The sequence below is a fragment of the Silurus meridionalis genome, chromosome 22, assembly GCF_014805685.1.
Source record: "Silurus meridionalis isolate SWU-2019-XX chromosome 22, ASM1480568v1, whole genome shotgun sequence".
NCBI classification, from domain to species: domain Eukaryota; kingdom Metazoa; phylum Chordata; class Actinopteri; order Siluriformes; family Siluridae; genus Silurus; species Silurus meridionalis.
Genome location: NC_060905.1, coordinates 16,883,753 through 16,900,974, shown reverse-complemented (window position 1 = coordinate 16,900,974; position 17,222 = coordinate 16,883,753). Strand labels below are relative to the sequence as shown.

At 39.7% G+C, this 17,222-nt stretch overlaps 1 protein-coding gene across 1 annotated transcript in view; it reads left to right on the top strand.

The window, feature by feature from the left end:
* Positions 1 to 17,222, top strand: part of fam126a (family with sequence similarity 126 member A) — a 56,233-nt gene that overhangs the window by 17,964 nt on the left and 21,047 nt on the right. Inside the window, exons 2-3 of the mRNA XM_046834592.1 lie at positions 10,619 to 10,700; positions 15,103 to 15,204. Coding sequence (XP_046690548.1) covers positions 10,650 to 10,700; positions 15,103 to 15,204 — 153 coding nt within the window. The 5' untranslated portion in view covers positions 10,619 to 10,649. The remainder of the gene's footprint in view (positions 1 to 10,618; positions 10,701 to 15,102; positions 15,205 to 17,222) is intronic.

Here is a 17,222-nt window from a genome sequence, read left to right as displayed (position 1 = left end):
GTAATCGAGCTCATTTTGATTAAATTAGTTAATCAAAAGTTCTCATATTTAGGGGTCCAAATTTAATATCCGTGAAACAAAAAAAATTAAAACAAAATGTGTGTATATACACACACACACACACACACACACACACACACACACACACACACACACACACACACACAGGCCAAAAGTTTTTGGACACCCGACCATGCTTTTTGAACAACCTATTTCTTATTTGCTGTTCTTATACTTATTGCTCTTCTGGGACGATCTTCCAATAGATTTTTTGCTCATTCAAGGACTACAAGGAATGTGAAAGATTGTAGACACCTGACCATAAGATTGCTATGGGACTTCTTTTTGAACATCCCGTTCAATATTTGGTCCCTATTTGCCGTTATAATAACCTTCACTCTTCTGGAATGATGTTTCACTTGATTTTGTGGAGGTGATCATTCAGGTACTGATGTAGTTGAGCAGGCCTGGGATGCAATTTTTATTGCCATTTTTACCATATATAGCTGCATGTTCTGACGCAGTACACAGTGAAAATAAGACGACGTTCCTCCAGAACCCTGGTGCTCCATAAAACATCATTGCGCCACATCACACAACATAGCGCTACATAAAGTGGAACCTGGTGCAGACAAAAAACACAAAATACAAAACAGTGCCGACCAGTAAACCTACCGTATACTGATTATAGAGTGCTGTGGGGAAGAGGACTATAAAGGACAATAAACAGAGTATTTGTAAACAGAAACACAATGCAGTGCAAAAACAGCAGTAGCAGCAGTTGAGAGGTGCAACAAAACAGCATGTAAACAGTGTAGTACGATTAAATATAAATAATTAATCAATGGTGGTGGAATGGGTTGAGATAAGTAATGAGTGTGTGTTGCAGTTCAGTAACACACAGTTTAGTGTGTGTGTGTGTCTGTGTGTGTTTGTGTGAGCTTCAGTTCAGATTCAGCATTCACATTGTTCAATAGGGTTGGAGCTCTATAGCAGGAGATCTTCCACTCCAAAACATAAAGCATATCTTAATAGAGTCTCCAAGTTCTATACTCGTGTGGGCTTCCAACTTTTTGGTAACAGTCTGGAAAAGAGGCACATGCAAGGTGGTAGTTTCGAGTCTCGCTCTGTTTACAAGGAAGTACTTTATTTATCTACACCTTGCACAGCAAAACATCGCTCTCAGCGTTCCTGCCACTTCTGGAATACATTCTGGAAGTCTTCTTTTTCCGAAGCGTGTCAAGCACTTTCTGCGATTCTCACCGATTTTCCGCAGTGCTGTCAAAATGGTGATCTTTAAGCTGGATGCTCATCTTCAGGAAGAGGGCGAAGTCAGCAGGGTGGGAGTAGGGTCTGGTGAGAAACTCTCATGCGAGGAGAGCTCTGTGACGGACTGCATTGTCGTCGCAGAATACCTAGTTCCACGATCAAATAGCAGACTTGCTAAGTTGCACAGCTGTACACAGGACGATGTCTTTTGGCGCACTAACGCCAATAAAGGTCGGTGCTCCCTGTGACTGTGTGTGCAGCCTTGTGCCATCGTTTCGAAACCTTTTGATAAATACTACCTCGTATGGCAGGAAAGGTCTTAAAAAGTCTTAAATTTGCTGTATTATGCCTTAAATTGATTTCAACAGGTCTTCATTTTCCTACATCCATGTAACGCTGCTTCCAACGCTCATTGAAATGCTCCCGCAGCACTTTAGAATGCTTTTGTCTGTTAGTTTCCGTGGTGATGTTCTTTCTTTCACTAGTCTAAATATAATTCGCTGTATTACGACTACAAATGAGACCAACACGCAGCAGCTTTCTGTTATTAGCACGAATCTTACTCGGTTTGTACCACTGACGTAAAACGGATTTTATTTTTCGGCTATTAGGGGAAGTGCATGTTTAGCGATACTCTGCTTGAAAAAAATTAATTCAGGGCTGCGTTAAGGCCAGTCGCTAACAACGAAACCCCGCAGTGTATAAATGTATCTTGATTGAAATAAATCTACGTTCTGTTCTCCGTCAAATAAGCACTGCATTTCCATTAGACCTTATTTCCTTGTTTGCACAGACAGTATTATGGTCTTGATCTTATCCTCCTGCACATCAAGCGGCGAAGCATCGTTTTGCTTTCTCGAGACTCAGGCATTTTCGCAGCAGGCTCTTAATGACGTTCACCGTCTTGTCAGATGTTTAGAAGGTCTGAGCACCCGGAGAGATGGCGCTCAGTCAGGTCATTAACTCCACTCAGCTCTAATTGGCCGATTTGCCAACGTGCCCAGAGAGACTTGGTGTAATTAGGCCTTCAAAAAAAAATTGTGTGCTCTCTGTCATCAGAGTCAGAAGAAACACAGTAATAACGGCGTGCTCCGGAGAACAAAACACACAGCGGGATGTGAATAGCGGCAACGTGACTCCTCTGAGGCCTTTCACGCGGCGAAGGATGCGGAGCCCACGCGGTGCGCGAGTCTCTGAATTTCGGAGCGATGCAAAAGCGCCTTTCTTTCATCGTGCTGAGACGGACGTCCATGCTCCACTTTCCTGCGCTTGGCATGACGTGGCACGCTATTTCAGGAGCGATGTGGTTATATAAAACGAGTCAGGAGTAGGTGCTGCAGCGCTTCGTGGAATAGTCCTCGACGAGTTCTCAAACTCAGAGTATTTTTCTTGAGCGTTTGACTTGAAGTTTGGATATCAAGCTGATCCACTTTGACTTACTGAAGTAAGTAATCCGAAATAATGAAAGGCACTGAGAGATGATGTCCTACACCATTCCCAGCATTTACAAAGTGCTCTTTGTGTTGGTGCTTTTTAGCAGTGTGGTAATATTTATATGTTTAAGTACTTAGCGTCATTTAGCTGTTGTGTATTGGTGTATTCTGGCGTTTTATATGTGTGTATATATACACACACACACAAGATCAGATATAACATCATGAGCGGTGAAGAGAAAAACACTAATTATCTCTTCATCATGGCACCTGTTAGTGGGTGGATTTATCTATTAGGCAGCAAACGAACATTTTGTCTTTAAAGTCAGTGTGTTAAAAGCAGGAAAAATGGGCAAGCGTAAGGATTTGAGCGACAAACTGTTAAGGCTAGACGTCTGGGTCAGAACATCTCGGAGGCTTAAAGGCTGGTCCGTGCTGTTAATGATGATAATGTTTACCACAGGACAAATGTACTCTATAGATAAGTAGTGGGACACCTGACTTTTTCACCCATATGTGGTTCAAGCGCAAAACGTTACCACACAATTGTACAGGAAGCTTTTGGATACTCTGGCATGAACTTTTTTCTTTCACTCGATCTAGGAGACCACTTCACTTTACTTGAAGTGGAAGGCAGGATGAAATTCACTTGAAATATGAGACCCGAACCAGTTCTGTAAAGATTGTTTACATCATTTGGGGGTCGAGTGGAAAATCTCCCACTGGGCAGATGTGACCCACAACCTATTGAACATCGAATGTGAATGCTGACTGTACCCCAGGCCTCCTGACCCCCTCATGTGCATCACTACCTGATTTTGCTAAAGAGCACAAATCTCCACAAAATCTACACCAGAAGAGTGGAAGTTCCCGTAGCAGCAAATGGGGACTAAATGTGGAATGGGAAGTATAAAAAGAAAATCATGGATGATGTGTGTGAAGCCTGAGTGAACCGTCTGGCGTCTAGATGATCTTGAGCGTGTATGGGGCCAGCAATGATGTTCACTTTGAATGCTCTTAGCCTGACAGAAACAAGAAGATTGACGATAAGGCACTGATTATATTCTGCTTTTGCTCTAATGATACAAAATGGCTGTTTGTAGACTGTTGTGTGTAGCGGGAGAGTTTTGTTGTTTTTTTTTTTTTTTTGAGGGGGGGGGTGTGTGTGTGTGTGTGTGTTCGAACCGTTCAGATTGTAGAGTGATCTTCACACAACCTGACGGCTCGTGTAAAGCGCTTCACTTCCTGTCATAACCCAATCGTGCTCTTCTGCTGAGGCGACGAGGGATTACTGGCGAGTCTCCTGGACATGGAAATGAGTTCAACACAAATCTCTCCAGCCTACAAGGGGCTTAAAGGGCCTCGCTTTTTTTTTTGGAATGTTGATCTGGGATTAGTTCTTCTTGGTCAACAACAAAAATATATATATATCCTAGGATTTTACGTGTCACCATAGGGAACGGTATCGAGGGTGAAACCGGCATATTGATCGGAAGGTCGGAGGCATTCTTGGACTCTTGAGCAAGGCCCTTGAATCTCTCTATGCTCCAAAGGGGGGTGCTGTATAATGGCTAGAGGTCGACGATATGGGTTTTTTTGGCCGTTGCCGATATTTAGAAATCAGGGAAGACGATACATGATGCCGATTTCTTTGGGTTGGTATGTTTTGGCGGATTCCCTCCTCCCCCCTTTTTAATAAGACATGATACTGATGAAATGACTTAAACACTGATTGAGCAACACAAGCCTCTCTAATCTGTGCATTTGTTAGCAGGATTTGGTACCTTGTATCTTAAACTACAGCTGGTTGGAGGATCACAAACAATATGGTTCCAAAAAGTGTCTCTCATTCTCTTTCCAAATGTTCTTCTGATTCTCTCTCCATTAAGTAGCACCATATTTTAACCAATGAAATCTAAAAGGCTAGATTAAGAACGTAGGAGAAGTTATGGTCGTGGACACACCAAACTGATGGGATGGAAATGTCAGGTGGTTATCGAGTGTCGGTCGGCTATAGTTTTTCCGGTGTTTTCCGCACCGTTGCCTCTACTTGGACGGCACCAGCTGTTTTTGTATTTATTTATTTATGTCAGATTCTGCATGTCGAATCAGCGCAGAAAATGAGAACTCAGAGTGGCTATTCAGCTTAGCGAATGAGAACACAAGGTTAAAAAATAAAACGGAACTGACGAAAGCAAGCGTCCGTGTAAAGAGGAAACGAACAGACGCTTCTGGTCATTTTTGCTCTTGCTCTTGAAAAAGAGCGGCAGGTGTAAACGCTACTCGCTTTATATATTCACAGTCCGAGCTCTTCCGGTTTCCCTGTTTGGATGCCAAATGCACGCTACTGCCACCTGCTGGTATGGAAGAGAACAGAACATGGCAAAAATCGGCCCAATCAATCCTGGACCTCTAGTTCAAGCCCTGACCACAACTTCCATGACAAGTATAAAGCACCTTTCTTTAAAGAGGTAAATACAAGAAGAAATACGCTCCCCCAATACCCCATGTACTGCATGTACACCGTTTGTTTTTTGGGGTTTTTGGGGCATCTGCGGTTCACATACAGAGTGACTGCTGGTTGTTCCAAGAGAAAAATCTTTGATGGGTGGATTCTTTAGAGAGAAGGGTGGATTCGTTGTTGACTAGAATAAAGAACAGGTGGCACAGGTTTGCAACAGGAGGTGGAGATAAACCAGAAATCAAACCTGGATCCGGTATTGTTCACTTGTCACGATTTCTTGGGAGTCACCTTTTTTATTATTTAAAAGTCATACATTTATTCCTAAATGATCAAGCCAGAGGAGATCGTGGAGAGAGAGAGAGAGAGAGAGAAAGAGAGCGTTTCTACGACGACACTAGAAGCAAAGCTAGAGAGGAACCAGACATGTCCAGAGGTTTGTCTATCTGTTGGGACGTTTAACAGTTTCAGGTCACACTGTTTTGGTGTTGCGTGGTGCACAGAAAATGAGCGTTTAAGTTCTTAATCCAAGTCCTGTTGGACCAAACCAGTCCACCAGCTCGATTCCATTTCATTCAGATACCTTCTCATAGGAGAGAGTGTTCGATTTCATGGTTGGCATCTGGTTCGCTCCAAAAATACAACTCCGTAAAGCCCTACAGATGGTATTTAAATCGAGCCTGGGGGTTTGTTTGTGTAGGTGTGAATTTAGCAGTCATATGAACTCAAGGGCAAAGCAACTGTCCTGAGATCAGCTCTGTGAAGTAAAAGAAATTCGTATTGCTCCTCTGACCTCGCTCTGACATCATCTTGTGGATCTTCCTGTTTGTTTCCTGACCTTCTTTTTAGTTTACATTTTTCATCCTGAACAAAAAAACGATCTTCTGTTTGAGATCTGGTTGTTCCAATACTACTGCTTGATTCTTATTCATGAGTTTTCTTTTTTCCCTCTTTTTTTTATTTTTTTATCTTGGCCTGTTCTTCCTCCATTTTCTCCATGATACAGCTTGTTTTTGATTCTTGTTCTTCTTGTTTTTTTAATTCCTGTAGACCAACCATGGCCTTGTGCTGATCTCGGTTATTTCTTAGTATGTTTTGTGAAAAGGCTTTTTTTTTTTGTCTGTCTGTCTGTCTGTCTGTCTGTCTGTCTGTCTGTCTGTCTGTCTGTCTGTCTGTCTGTCTACTGCTCCAATGTTGGCAACAGTCTTTCCCAAGTGTGTATGTCCTGTTGTGTCCTTTGGCTCTCCCCTCACAGTCAATATTTTTATTTCTGTCCTACTGAATGTTTGAGATTTTTGAAATTCATGGTTCGGTTTTTAATAAAAAATATATTTTTTTAAATTAATGTTTTTTATTATTTTTAACATTCGTGAACATCGACAGTTTGCAGGGTATATATTTTATATATATATATATATATATATATATATATATATATATATATATATATATATATATATATATTTTTTTTTTTTTATAAAATGCGTACTTGGTTTAAATAATAATAATAAAACAAAATAATTTATAAACTTAAAATAGAATCAATTCAAATTAATGCAATACCTTTTTTTATTATACTAATTAAATTAAGTAATCAATTAAATTGGCACAAATTAATTTGATTCAGTTAATTTAAATAAAATTTGGAAAATGTTTATATAATTTTTTTAGGTTCTGCTCTACTCTTCTCCTTATTTCATCATACTTTAACATATGTCTGCATTTAAGAAACAAACGAGATATTAATTTATTTATAAATGAATTCATTCTTCCATCATTCATTCATTCCCTCGAATTGTCAGGAATGTCTCCTTTTAAGAGACGTTTTTGCAGCTGTCCATAAAAGGCAACAGATTCCATATCGCTAATCCGTTCGCAGAACAAATCGTGTTTCCAGTATGGATCGAGTAGCGACACTGCGTTCAAAGTGCGAGGCGGAGAGTAAACACACTTGAGGTCCCCCACTTAATCTGTTCATGAGGGAACTCAGATTTCAACTATGTTTCACATGAAAACAATAAATGCATTCGGTACACGTGCCCTGTGTCCTGTCCTGTACCGAAAATGTTCGGTGAAAATATGTGTACTGTTACATGCCGTGGTTGAGGACCGAGTGTGGCAGGAGAGAGATCAAGAGATCAGCTGATCCAGGATCGAATTAACCCTGTTTATCCAGGTTATCTAGCAAGCGATGGCTCAGAGGTTAAAGCATTGGATTTCTGATCAGATGGTCTTAAATTCAAATCCCTGCATTACCCAGCCGGCACTGAGCTAAGGCCCTTAACCCTTACCTCCACAGTCGTGAGTTGATTGTAGTTTGTTATTATATTACATTATATTATATATAAATACACATGTAAACAAACAGCAGAGCCATTATTGTATATAGATATTTTTCTGTATTCGTCTATTCTGAGAGAATGTAGCCTCGTGTGTGTGTGTGTGTGTGTGTGTGTGTGTGTGTGTGTTTGTGAGTCAGAAAGATTTTTACTCAGATCCCGTGCAGCTGGATATGAACTGAAGCATGTGTGTGTTTTAAGGGTTTCGGGAATTTTGTCTATTGCACAAATAAAAAAACAAGAACTGAAACTAACAGAATGGGCTTTTAGTTCTTACACACACACACACACACACACACACACACACACACACCCCGATTAGAACGGTCATCATTTCATGGCATAACATCAGCAAGTTCAACATCATCTACAAGTGTCTGTTTGAACACTTCCTTTTTCTTTCACATAAGCTCTACACACAAACTCTATGGACAAAGTATTGGGACACCTGACTACTGATCACAGTAGCATGAAATGCTCTTAGGACGCACACAGTAGCATGAAATTTTCTCATCACTTGAACGCAAACCTTTTTTTCCCCCAGCATGTTCATGCCAGCTACGTGAAGATATGCTTTACATGCTTTAGTGGGAGATCTCCTGCTGTAAGAGCAAATTGGGAATAAATGTGGAATGTGATGCTCAAAGCAAATACCGTACTTATGACCAGGTGTCCACACACTTTTCTCAATAAAGCATATCTATATTCTGAACAGAACTATTTCATAATAGGTTATGTAGAATATAATAATAATAGAATAGAATCGGACATTTTGTGAGTAGATGCATGTTAGAGTTAAAGAAAAATCGGTATTTAAGATTTTTATTTATGGTCTTAAAAAATGATTTCTTTGCATATTTGAGTCTGGAAAATTGTGAGATTTTGAAATGAAAAATGTGAAGGAACCACCTGGCAGAGAGGTGGTGCAAAATCCCCCGACACACCTCTGTCTGTCTGGCTTCTTTTTTTTTTTTTTTTTTTTGTAGTTTTTTCTTTCTCTCTGTTGCTATTTATTCTACTCTTTTTTTTTTTTTTTTTGGTCTTTCTATCTTTGCCTCGATTTGACCATCTTTCTCTTTTTTTCTGTCTGTCTTACATTACATCAGTCTCTCTCTCTTTGTCTGTCTTTCAGTCTCTTTTTCATCTCTCTCTTTCCATCTCTTTTCTTTCTCTCTTCATCCCTCACTATTGAGCTTTATTTTTGTCCCTTTTTTTTTATTTTCCACTTGTCGCTGCCTTTCAACACCCCCCCTCCCTCTCTCTCTCTCTCTCTCTCTGTAATTACTCTGTGTAGTTATATAGTCTCTTACATAACGCTGCTGACCCAGAGACGTGCTGCTGTGAGGCTCCTGTCTCTCTCTCTCTCCCTGGCTTTCAGTCGTCTCTCTTGCTTCTGGGTGGGAGGGAAAAGAAGGGCAAGAAGCAGAGGTGCAAGCGATGCTCAGTGAGGAACAGGAGAGTTAACATGTGGAAAGGAGGATGTCTGGACGAGTCCAGAGCGAGCGCTGAACCAAGTATTGCTGCAAGATGAAGGGAGTGAGAAGAGACTTGGATTTGTGTCCTTACATCAGTAGACTCTCGAGGTCTATGGCCGCCCTGTCGAAACGTAGCCGTGCGTAAAACACCGCCGTGTTGATCTCCAGCGCCGTGTCTGTGAGTCTCCGTACATCCTCACCTCCTCTCCATGAAACATCTTTACAGTCAGCGTCAGCATGTTTCTCTCCCCGTGGCACTCTCTCGGATGCCTGAGGATTTGTTGAGCGTGTGTGTGTGTGTGTGTGTGTGTGTGTGTGTGAGATGCAGGATCTTGAGTGATGGTCGGAGGCTGCAGGTAAACCGCTTCCATTATAGCTCATTTCATTTTCACTGCTCCCTGGAGAGGAGTACAGGCTGTAGAGCGAGTGCCACTAATAGTGTTAATTATCTGATTTCTGGCGTACTGTGTGTGTGTGTGTGTGTGTGTGTGTGTGTTAGAAATGATACGATTCTGTAAAAAAAAATTTATTTCTATAAAATATTATATTATATTATATAATATATATATTCGTGACCAATACTTCAGGTGTAGATTTCTCCTCCTCCTGTTTCTCAGCACCGCTGCTGCTACGTGAATAAGACTCATCACAACACTACAGAGAATGAGGCGCGTCCCGAGAGTCACATAGAATACAGATTAACATGGCAGAGGTAGAGCTGCATCTTCCTGAAGACTGAAGAGAAAAAGAGCGTCTGGTGGTGATTTTGTGGAGATTTGTGCTCATTCAGCTACGATTGTGTTAGTAAAGTCCAGGTACTGATGGAGGTGAGGTGAGGAGGCCTGGGGTGCAGTCAGGATTCACATCCAACCCATAGGTGCTCAATAGGGTTAAGGTCAGAACTCTATAGCAGGAGATCTTCCACGTAAAGCATATCTTCATGGAGCTGGCTTTGAGCACAGGAACATTGTCCTGCTGGAATAGGTTTGGGTCTCCTAGTTCAAATGAAAGAGAAGTTTGAAGCTACTGCATCCAAAGACATTCCATACAATTGTGTGCCTCCAATTATGTAGTAAAAGTTTGGGGAAAGAACCAAACATGACCGGGAATGAGTCAGGTGTCCAAATACTTATGACAAAATGGTGTATGTCTAAAAAGCATAATTTCTCTTTATTTTGATGTCTTAGATCTCTGTATCTTTAACCTAGGATACAGATTAACATGGCAGAGGTAGAGCTGCATCTACCTGTAGACAGCACATTTTATTACATCTTTTCTTCTTTTGCACTACAAAGGTGTGTTTGTGAAAGGAGCCATGCGTTAGAAGTCAGAAGGCACTTAAGTAAAATGATGATTTGCTGTCTGTCTGAACCAAAAACATAGCAAACTATTTGTACCATATTGAATTGCAGAGCATCATATTTTTTGCATTGAATCGCATCGAAATCGGATCTCACTGCATCATAATGGGGAGAATCGCATCGTATGTGTCTTTAATGTAATGTATCACTGGTTATGCATCGAGATGCGAATCGTATCGGCCTCATTCATGGAGTTGTGGAGCACATCCTTACTGTGTGTACGTGAGACTGATGATTTTTTTTGTTTGTTTGTTTGTTTGATTTGTTTGTTTGTATGCAGATTAAAGGTTCTGCGTACCAGATGAGGAACAATGCTGGCCATGGATCAAGGTGTGGTGGAGGAATGGCTCTCTGAGTTTAAGGTGAGCAGGTATTACATCTCTTTCTGTTCTGCTCTATGTGTTGGCGTTGTGTGAGTGGAGTGGAGTGGAGTGGGTGAAGGTAGGTACAGAGAGACGGCTTGAAGCCTAGAGTGTATCCATCTCTGTTCTCTCACAGTCGCAGCGAGTATTAAACCCTCGCTTTCTCTTTATCTCGGTCTTTCTGTGCTTATCTAAGTTCCTTCCTTCCTGCCTTTCTTTTCCTTTTCTCTTTAACACTCTTTAAACCGCTTTTATACCTGCACACTCCCAGTCCTATTGGCTACTAAAGTGTTCAACAGAAGGGTCCTCTCTGTAGGCGGAAGCCCGGCTTCGTGGCGGGTGAGCTTCTGAAAAAGAAAAGAGGGGGAGGGTGGGAGAACAGAGTGCCATATTGAAATGAGATCCTCTGGAAATCCCCTGAATTACCACAGTTGGTCTGTCCATCAGGAGCCTGCCTCGACACGCCAACCTGTGTGTGCCTTAGCATGGGCAGTACCTGATTATCTATCTATCTATCTATCTATCTATCTATCTATCTATCTATCTATCTATCTATCTATCTATCTATCTATCTATCTATCTATCTATCTATCTATCGCTCTATCGCTCTATCGTTCTATCTATCGCTCTATCTATCGCTCTATCTATCTATCGTGCTATCATTCTATCGTTCTATCTATCGTTCTATCTATCGTTCTATCGTTCTATCTATCGCTCGTTCTATCGCTCTATCTATCTATCGTTCGTTCTATCGTTCTATCTATCGTTCTATCTATCGTTCTATCTATCTATCGTGCTATCATTCTATCGTTCTATCTATCGTTCTATCTATCGTTCTATCGTTCTATCTATCGTTCGTTCTATCGTTCTATCTATCTATCGTTCGTTCTATCGTTCTATCTATCGTTCTATCTATCGTTCTATCTATCGTTCGTTCTATCGTTCTATCTATCGTTCGTTCTATCGTTCTATCGTTTCGGTGCAGGACTTTCACAATCCTGGTTTTACATGCGGAACATAATTACAATCCGAGTTTCCTCACGAACATATTAAGTGGCGATCCGGACTTCCTGTTATAGCCACCCTTTTTACGACAGTCTAGCGCTTTTCAAGAATTTCTCGTTAAAGTAGAAAAGTCAGAGCATTCCGCATATCAAGGAAGTGAATAAATAAATGAAGGATGGTTGGAATTTATTTATTTATGAATGAATAAATTAAATGTATAAATAATTATCATGTGTGTTTCTTAAATGCAGACATTTGTTAAAGTCTGAAATAAGTAGAACATATCTTTAGAAAGTTAAATAATAAATGTCAAAAACACACACATATATACACATCTGTATTCCCCGAATCGGGTCAAACAATTGTTGAATCTTTCAATTTATTACATTTTATTTAATCAATTTAATTTGTGCCTGTTTAATCAGCAACTCAGTTTAATCAATATACTTAAAGGCGTATTGCATTAAATGAAATAATTACTCAAGTAAATTGTTTATCATTGATTATGATTAAATCAATCAAAAATGTTTTAACATGTAAACTGTTGTTTTTCACAAATGTTAATAATAATAAATTAGGTTAATAAAAAAAGACAATGTTTGCGTTTTTTCCCTGTAACTGTCCAGAAACTGAACTGATCCGTGACTTAAAAACCGGAGGTACGTGCCGAACCATGAATTTTGTTAAACCCTAAGTATTTAGTCATAAATCAAAAACTGTATATTAAATACAGTAAAATAAAGTATACTGACCTGCAGTAACATAACTTAAAAAAATCAGATCAGAACCAGAATTATTCCATATTATTATAAAATAGCTCTGTATTTTAGTACCACACTCCCGAATGAATACTTCATCCACAGCTCCATGGACCAGAGATTAAAGCATATGAGCATATGAATATGAAAGCATATGAATCTAAAATGATTGACACCTGCTTAGGTAATTAAGGTAACATACATTTCATGGAAGCCCCACCCCCTTTTCATAGTTTCATTTTACATTGATAATCTTTCAGTTTTCTTTGCTTGAGGGATGCGGTGACCTCCTTTACATCACTCCAGCGTAGGAAACAAAACACCTTCTCGGAATAAGAAGAAACAGAGCGTGTTGAAAGTGTTGCAAATGGCAGCGTTTGTCTCCCAAATACTTTAAGGTTCCCGTAAAGCTCGTTATACACACACCCTCCAGTGTCTACCGCATACAAGGGATTAGTATTAACAAACCATCCTATAGTCTCATGTCCATAAGAGAACCAGTTAATCCTGCTGTGGTGCTTAAACCTGTGTTAGGAGGGACATGCAATGGTGCCATGGCTTTTATCTGCTTATTTACTTTTACACATAATCTTAGGGGATGTATAACATCTGTGGTCTCCGCCCACCACCAAATAATAAACAAGAATAAAAACCTTTATTATTGACATTTGTGCTCTGCGGGGGATTTTTATGAATTCTTTTTTAAATGACATTTGGTTATTTTGCCAATTTTCGCTGCACTTGTTAATTTTTTTCTACGTATTATTTAATGCAATTATGTAATAAAATTAATAATTGTCATATAAATATATATTATGATAACATTATGAGCAGTGAAGTAAATAACACTGATGAGCACTTCATCGTGGCACATGTTAGTGTGTGTTATATTTTAGGTAGCAAGTGAACATTTAATCCTCAAAGTTGACGTGTTGGAAGCAGGAAAAATGGGCAAGCGTGAGGATTTGAGCGAGTTTGACACATTGTGACGTCTAGATGACTGGGTCAGAGCATCTCCAAACCTGCAGCTCTTGTGGGATGTTCCCGGTCTGCAGTGGTCAGTATTTATCAAAAGTGGTGAACTGGCGACAGGGTCGTGGGCAGCCAAGGCTCATTGATGCACGTGGGGAGCGAAGGCTGGTCCGTGTGGTCCGATCCAACAGACGAGCTCCTGTAGCTCAAACTGCTGAAGTTAATACTGATTCTGATAGAAAGGTGTCCGAATACCCAGTTCATCGCAGTTTGTTGCGTATGGGACCAACACAATATTAGGCAGGTGGTCATAATGTTATGCCTGATTGGTGTAGGTATAATTGCAATAGAGTGGTCCCTCGATACTCGCAGGGTTACGGTCTAAGAGTTCCGGAAATCCGACTTTCAGGCAGGAACCCATGCTTATAATTAAATGGGCCTCCTGCCAGTTACTGTATGTTGTAGACACTATACTATACTCAGAGGTGGCAAAAGTACACACATCCTTCACTTCAGTAGAAGTACAGATACAGTTGAAGTACTGACTACACTTTTTTAATCAAGTTAAAGTAAAGAAATTTGAGCTCTGAAATCTACTTTAAAAAAAAGTAGTGATCATTACTACTTTTTACTTGTCACGCTATTATTTCTCTGTGAAGTTTATTTATTTATTTTGTAAAGTAAAGAAAAAACGTCATGAATAAACGTGTGTTGCGCTGCAGTTTTTAATTTGGCCTCTTTTATATTTATTTATTTATACCTTTCATAAAAATGGTCAAACAGAAATGCGCTGCATCAATCGCGAGTTAACAAAATTATTCAAATCAAGAAAAAACTAATTTCAACTTTTGTTACCTAATAAATGTATCCAGGCTGAGCATCCACCATAAAGAATACAAGCAGAGAAAAGATGATCATCATGTGATCAGGAATGTTACTTTTCTTAGTCATGTTGACATTTTCTCAACCACATTAACCCCAGACTTCTTGTTGCCTTCTGCCTGCTCATTGTTAGATTCATAAACTAATCTACGTCTGTGGTGCGTGAAGCCAGGAAATGATACACCAGTGGTAGGTTGAAAAAGCCGCACAATGAAAGGAAACCGGTTGATAGGTTGAAAACAGGGTGCAGTGAAAATAAAAATATTGACATTTCAACAAATAGATTAGCCTGTTTCGAAAATGTAATAAGTAGAAACAGATTTACAAATTTAATAATTGAAAGTAAAAAGTAAATAAAATAGTGAAGTACTGATACCAGGAAAAACTACTTAACTATAGTAACAAAGTATTTGTACTTTACTTCCCACCTCTGACTATACTATTCTATACTATATTACCTAAGATCTTGGGGGCGGAGCTTTGTGTACCTGGACAGGAAGTAAAATAGGACCGAAGATAAATGTCATACATATATAGCCTTTCTTTAACTCCCAGGTGACTACCTAGAGCCTTGAGTTGCATCCTGTCTCATATTTATATAAAAAAAAAAAAAATATATGTATATATATGTATATGTATATGTATATGTATGTATATGTATATATGTGTGTGTGTGTGTGTGTGTGTACATTTTCTCTCAGTGTTTCTGATAGAAACGGGTTCTCTTTGCTGATTGTGTAAATGCTTTGCTAATTGAGATGTCTCTTTATGTGCGTGTGTTGCAGACGTTTCCCGAGGCAGCCATCTCCAGCTACGCTGCATCTCTGAAGGAAAAGGTCTCGCTGGTCCCTGCACTTTATAAAGTTATCCGTGAGAACTACAGCGATGTAAGATTCCTCGAGTGCTTGTTTCATCTTTTGTTTATTTCAGTAATTTAAAAAAAGAACCGCTCGTGTGACAGAAGGCTGTTTTGGCTTTTCTGTCCATTTCCAATATAAAAGAATGATCATTTCGTATTTTTTTGGGAAGGGGAAATGAAAACACTGCTGAATGCTACATGAATTGATTCAGGTTTGCGTATAAATCAACAGAAAGCACTAACACACGGGTATCTCCATAGAGGTGCAAATGTTGATTAAGACCTTATACACAAACACCCAGAAAAAGGGGAAGGTGACGAGGGAATAGTCAATTAACTGAAGTCTGTCCTACCCCTGATCTACACTATATTGCCAAAAGTTTGCGGACACCCGGTCATAAGTATGGTATGTGCATTTTTGAGCATCACTTTCACAATTTAGTGCCAATTTGCTCTAATCATTCCATCAACTCTTCTGGGAAGAGTTAGTGTTTTTGTGGATGTTTATGTTCATCAGCCACAAGGGTGTTAGTAAAGTCAGGTACTGAGATAGGTGAGGTGAGAAGGTGCAGTCAGTGTTCACAATTGTCCTAAAGATGTTCAAGAGGGTTGAGATCAGAGCTCTATAGCAAACCATCTTCATGGAGCTCCTTTGGTATAATACAGTGTGGTATGGTATGGTATAGTATAGTGTCATAAGGAACAAGTTTGGGTTTCCAAGTTCAAGTGAACAGAAAATCTTATTATACCGCATAAAAAAAGACATAATGTACAATTGTGTGCCTCCAGCTTTGTGGTAACAGTTTAGAGAAGAACCACATATGGCAGGAGAGGTCAAGTGTCCTAATACTTTTGTCTATATAGTGTATGTATGGCTGCCTGGGAAAACCAGTCACATTAGAAATTCTGCATTATAGATAGATAACAGTGTTCCCGATGCACAAGCGAGGTGCTCCCATTATAAAGTCCGATAAGCAAAACAGGAAAAGATTTAATACAAGACAATCGGACCAAGTGTTAAAATCCTTCAGTCTCACTGTCCGTTACATTGAGCGTGTGAGGAAAACGCACTTCGCTTCACAAATATATCGCTACTCTCTCTGTGCCTCAGCTCTTGGAGCCGGTATGTCATCAGCTGTTTGAGTTCTACCGGAGCGGAGAAGCTCGCCTTCAGCGCTTCACGCTACAGTTCCTCCCTGAGCTGGTGTGGAGTTACCTGTCAGTGAGCGCCAGCCGAACCCGCAACACAGCGGCTGCATCGATACTCGCAGGGTTACGGTCTAAGAGTTCGAAATCGACTTTCAGGCAGGAACCCATGCTTATAATTAAATGGGCCTCCTGCCAGTTACTGTATGTTGTAGACACTATACTATACTCAGAGGTGGCAAAAGTACACACATCCTTCACTTCAGTAGAAGTACAGATACAGTTGAAGTACTGACTACACTTTTTTAATCAAGTTAAAGTAAAGAAATTTGAGCTCTGAAATCTACTTTAAAAAAAAGTAGTGATCATTACTACTTTTTACTTGTCACGCTATTATTTCTCTGTGAAGTTTATTTATTTATTTTGTAAAGTAAAGAAAAAACGTCATGAATAAACGTGTGTTGCGCTGCAGTTTTTAATTTGGCCTCTTTTATATTTATTTATTTATACCTTTCATAAAAATGGTCAAACAGAAATGCGCTGCATCAATCGCGAGTTAACAAAATTATTCAAATCAAGAAAAAACTAATTTCAACTTTTGTTACCTAATAAATGTATCCAGGCTGAGCATCCACCATAAAGAATACAAGCAGAGAAAAGATGATCATCATGTGATCAGGAATGTTACTTTTCTTAGTCATGTTGACATTTTCTCAACCACATTAACCCCAGACTTCTTGTTGCCTTCTGCCTGCTCATTGTTAGATTCATAAACTAATCTACGTCTGTGGTGCGTGAAGCCAGGAAATGATACACCAGTGGTAGGTTGAAAAAGCCGCACAATGAAAGGAAACCGGTTGATAGGTTGAAAACAGGGTGCAGTGAAAATAAAAATATTGA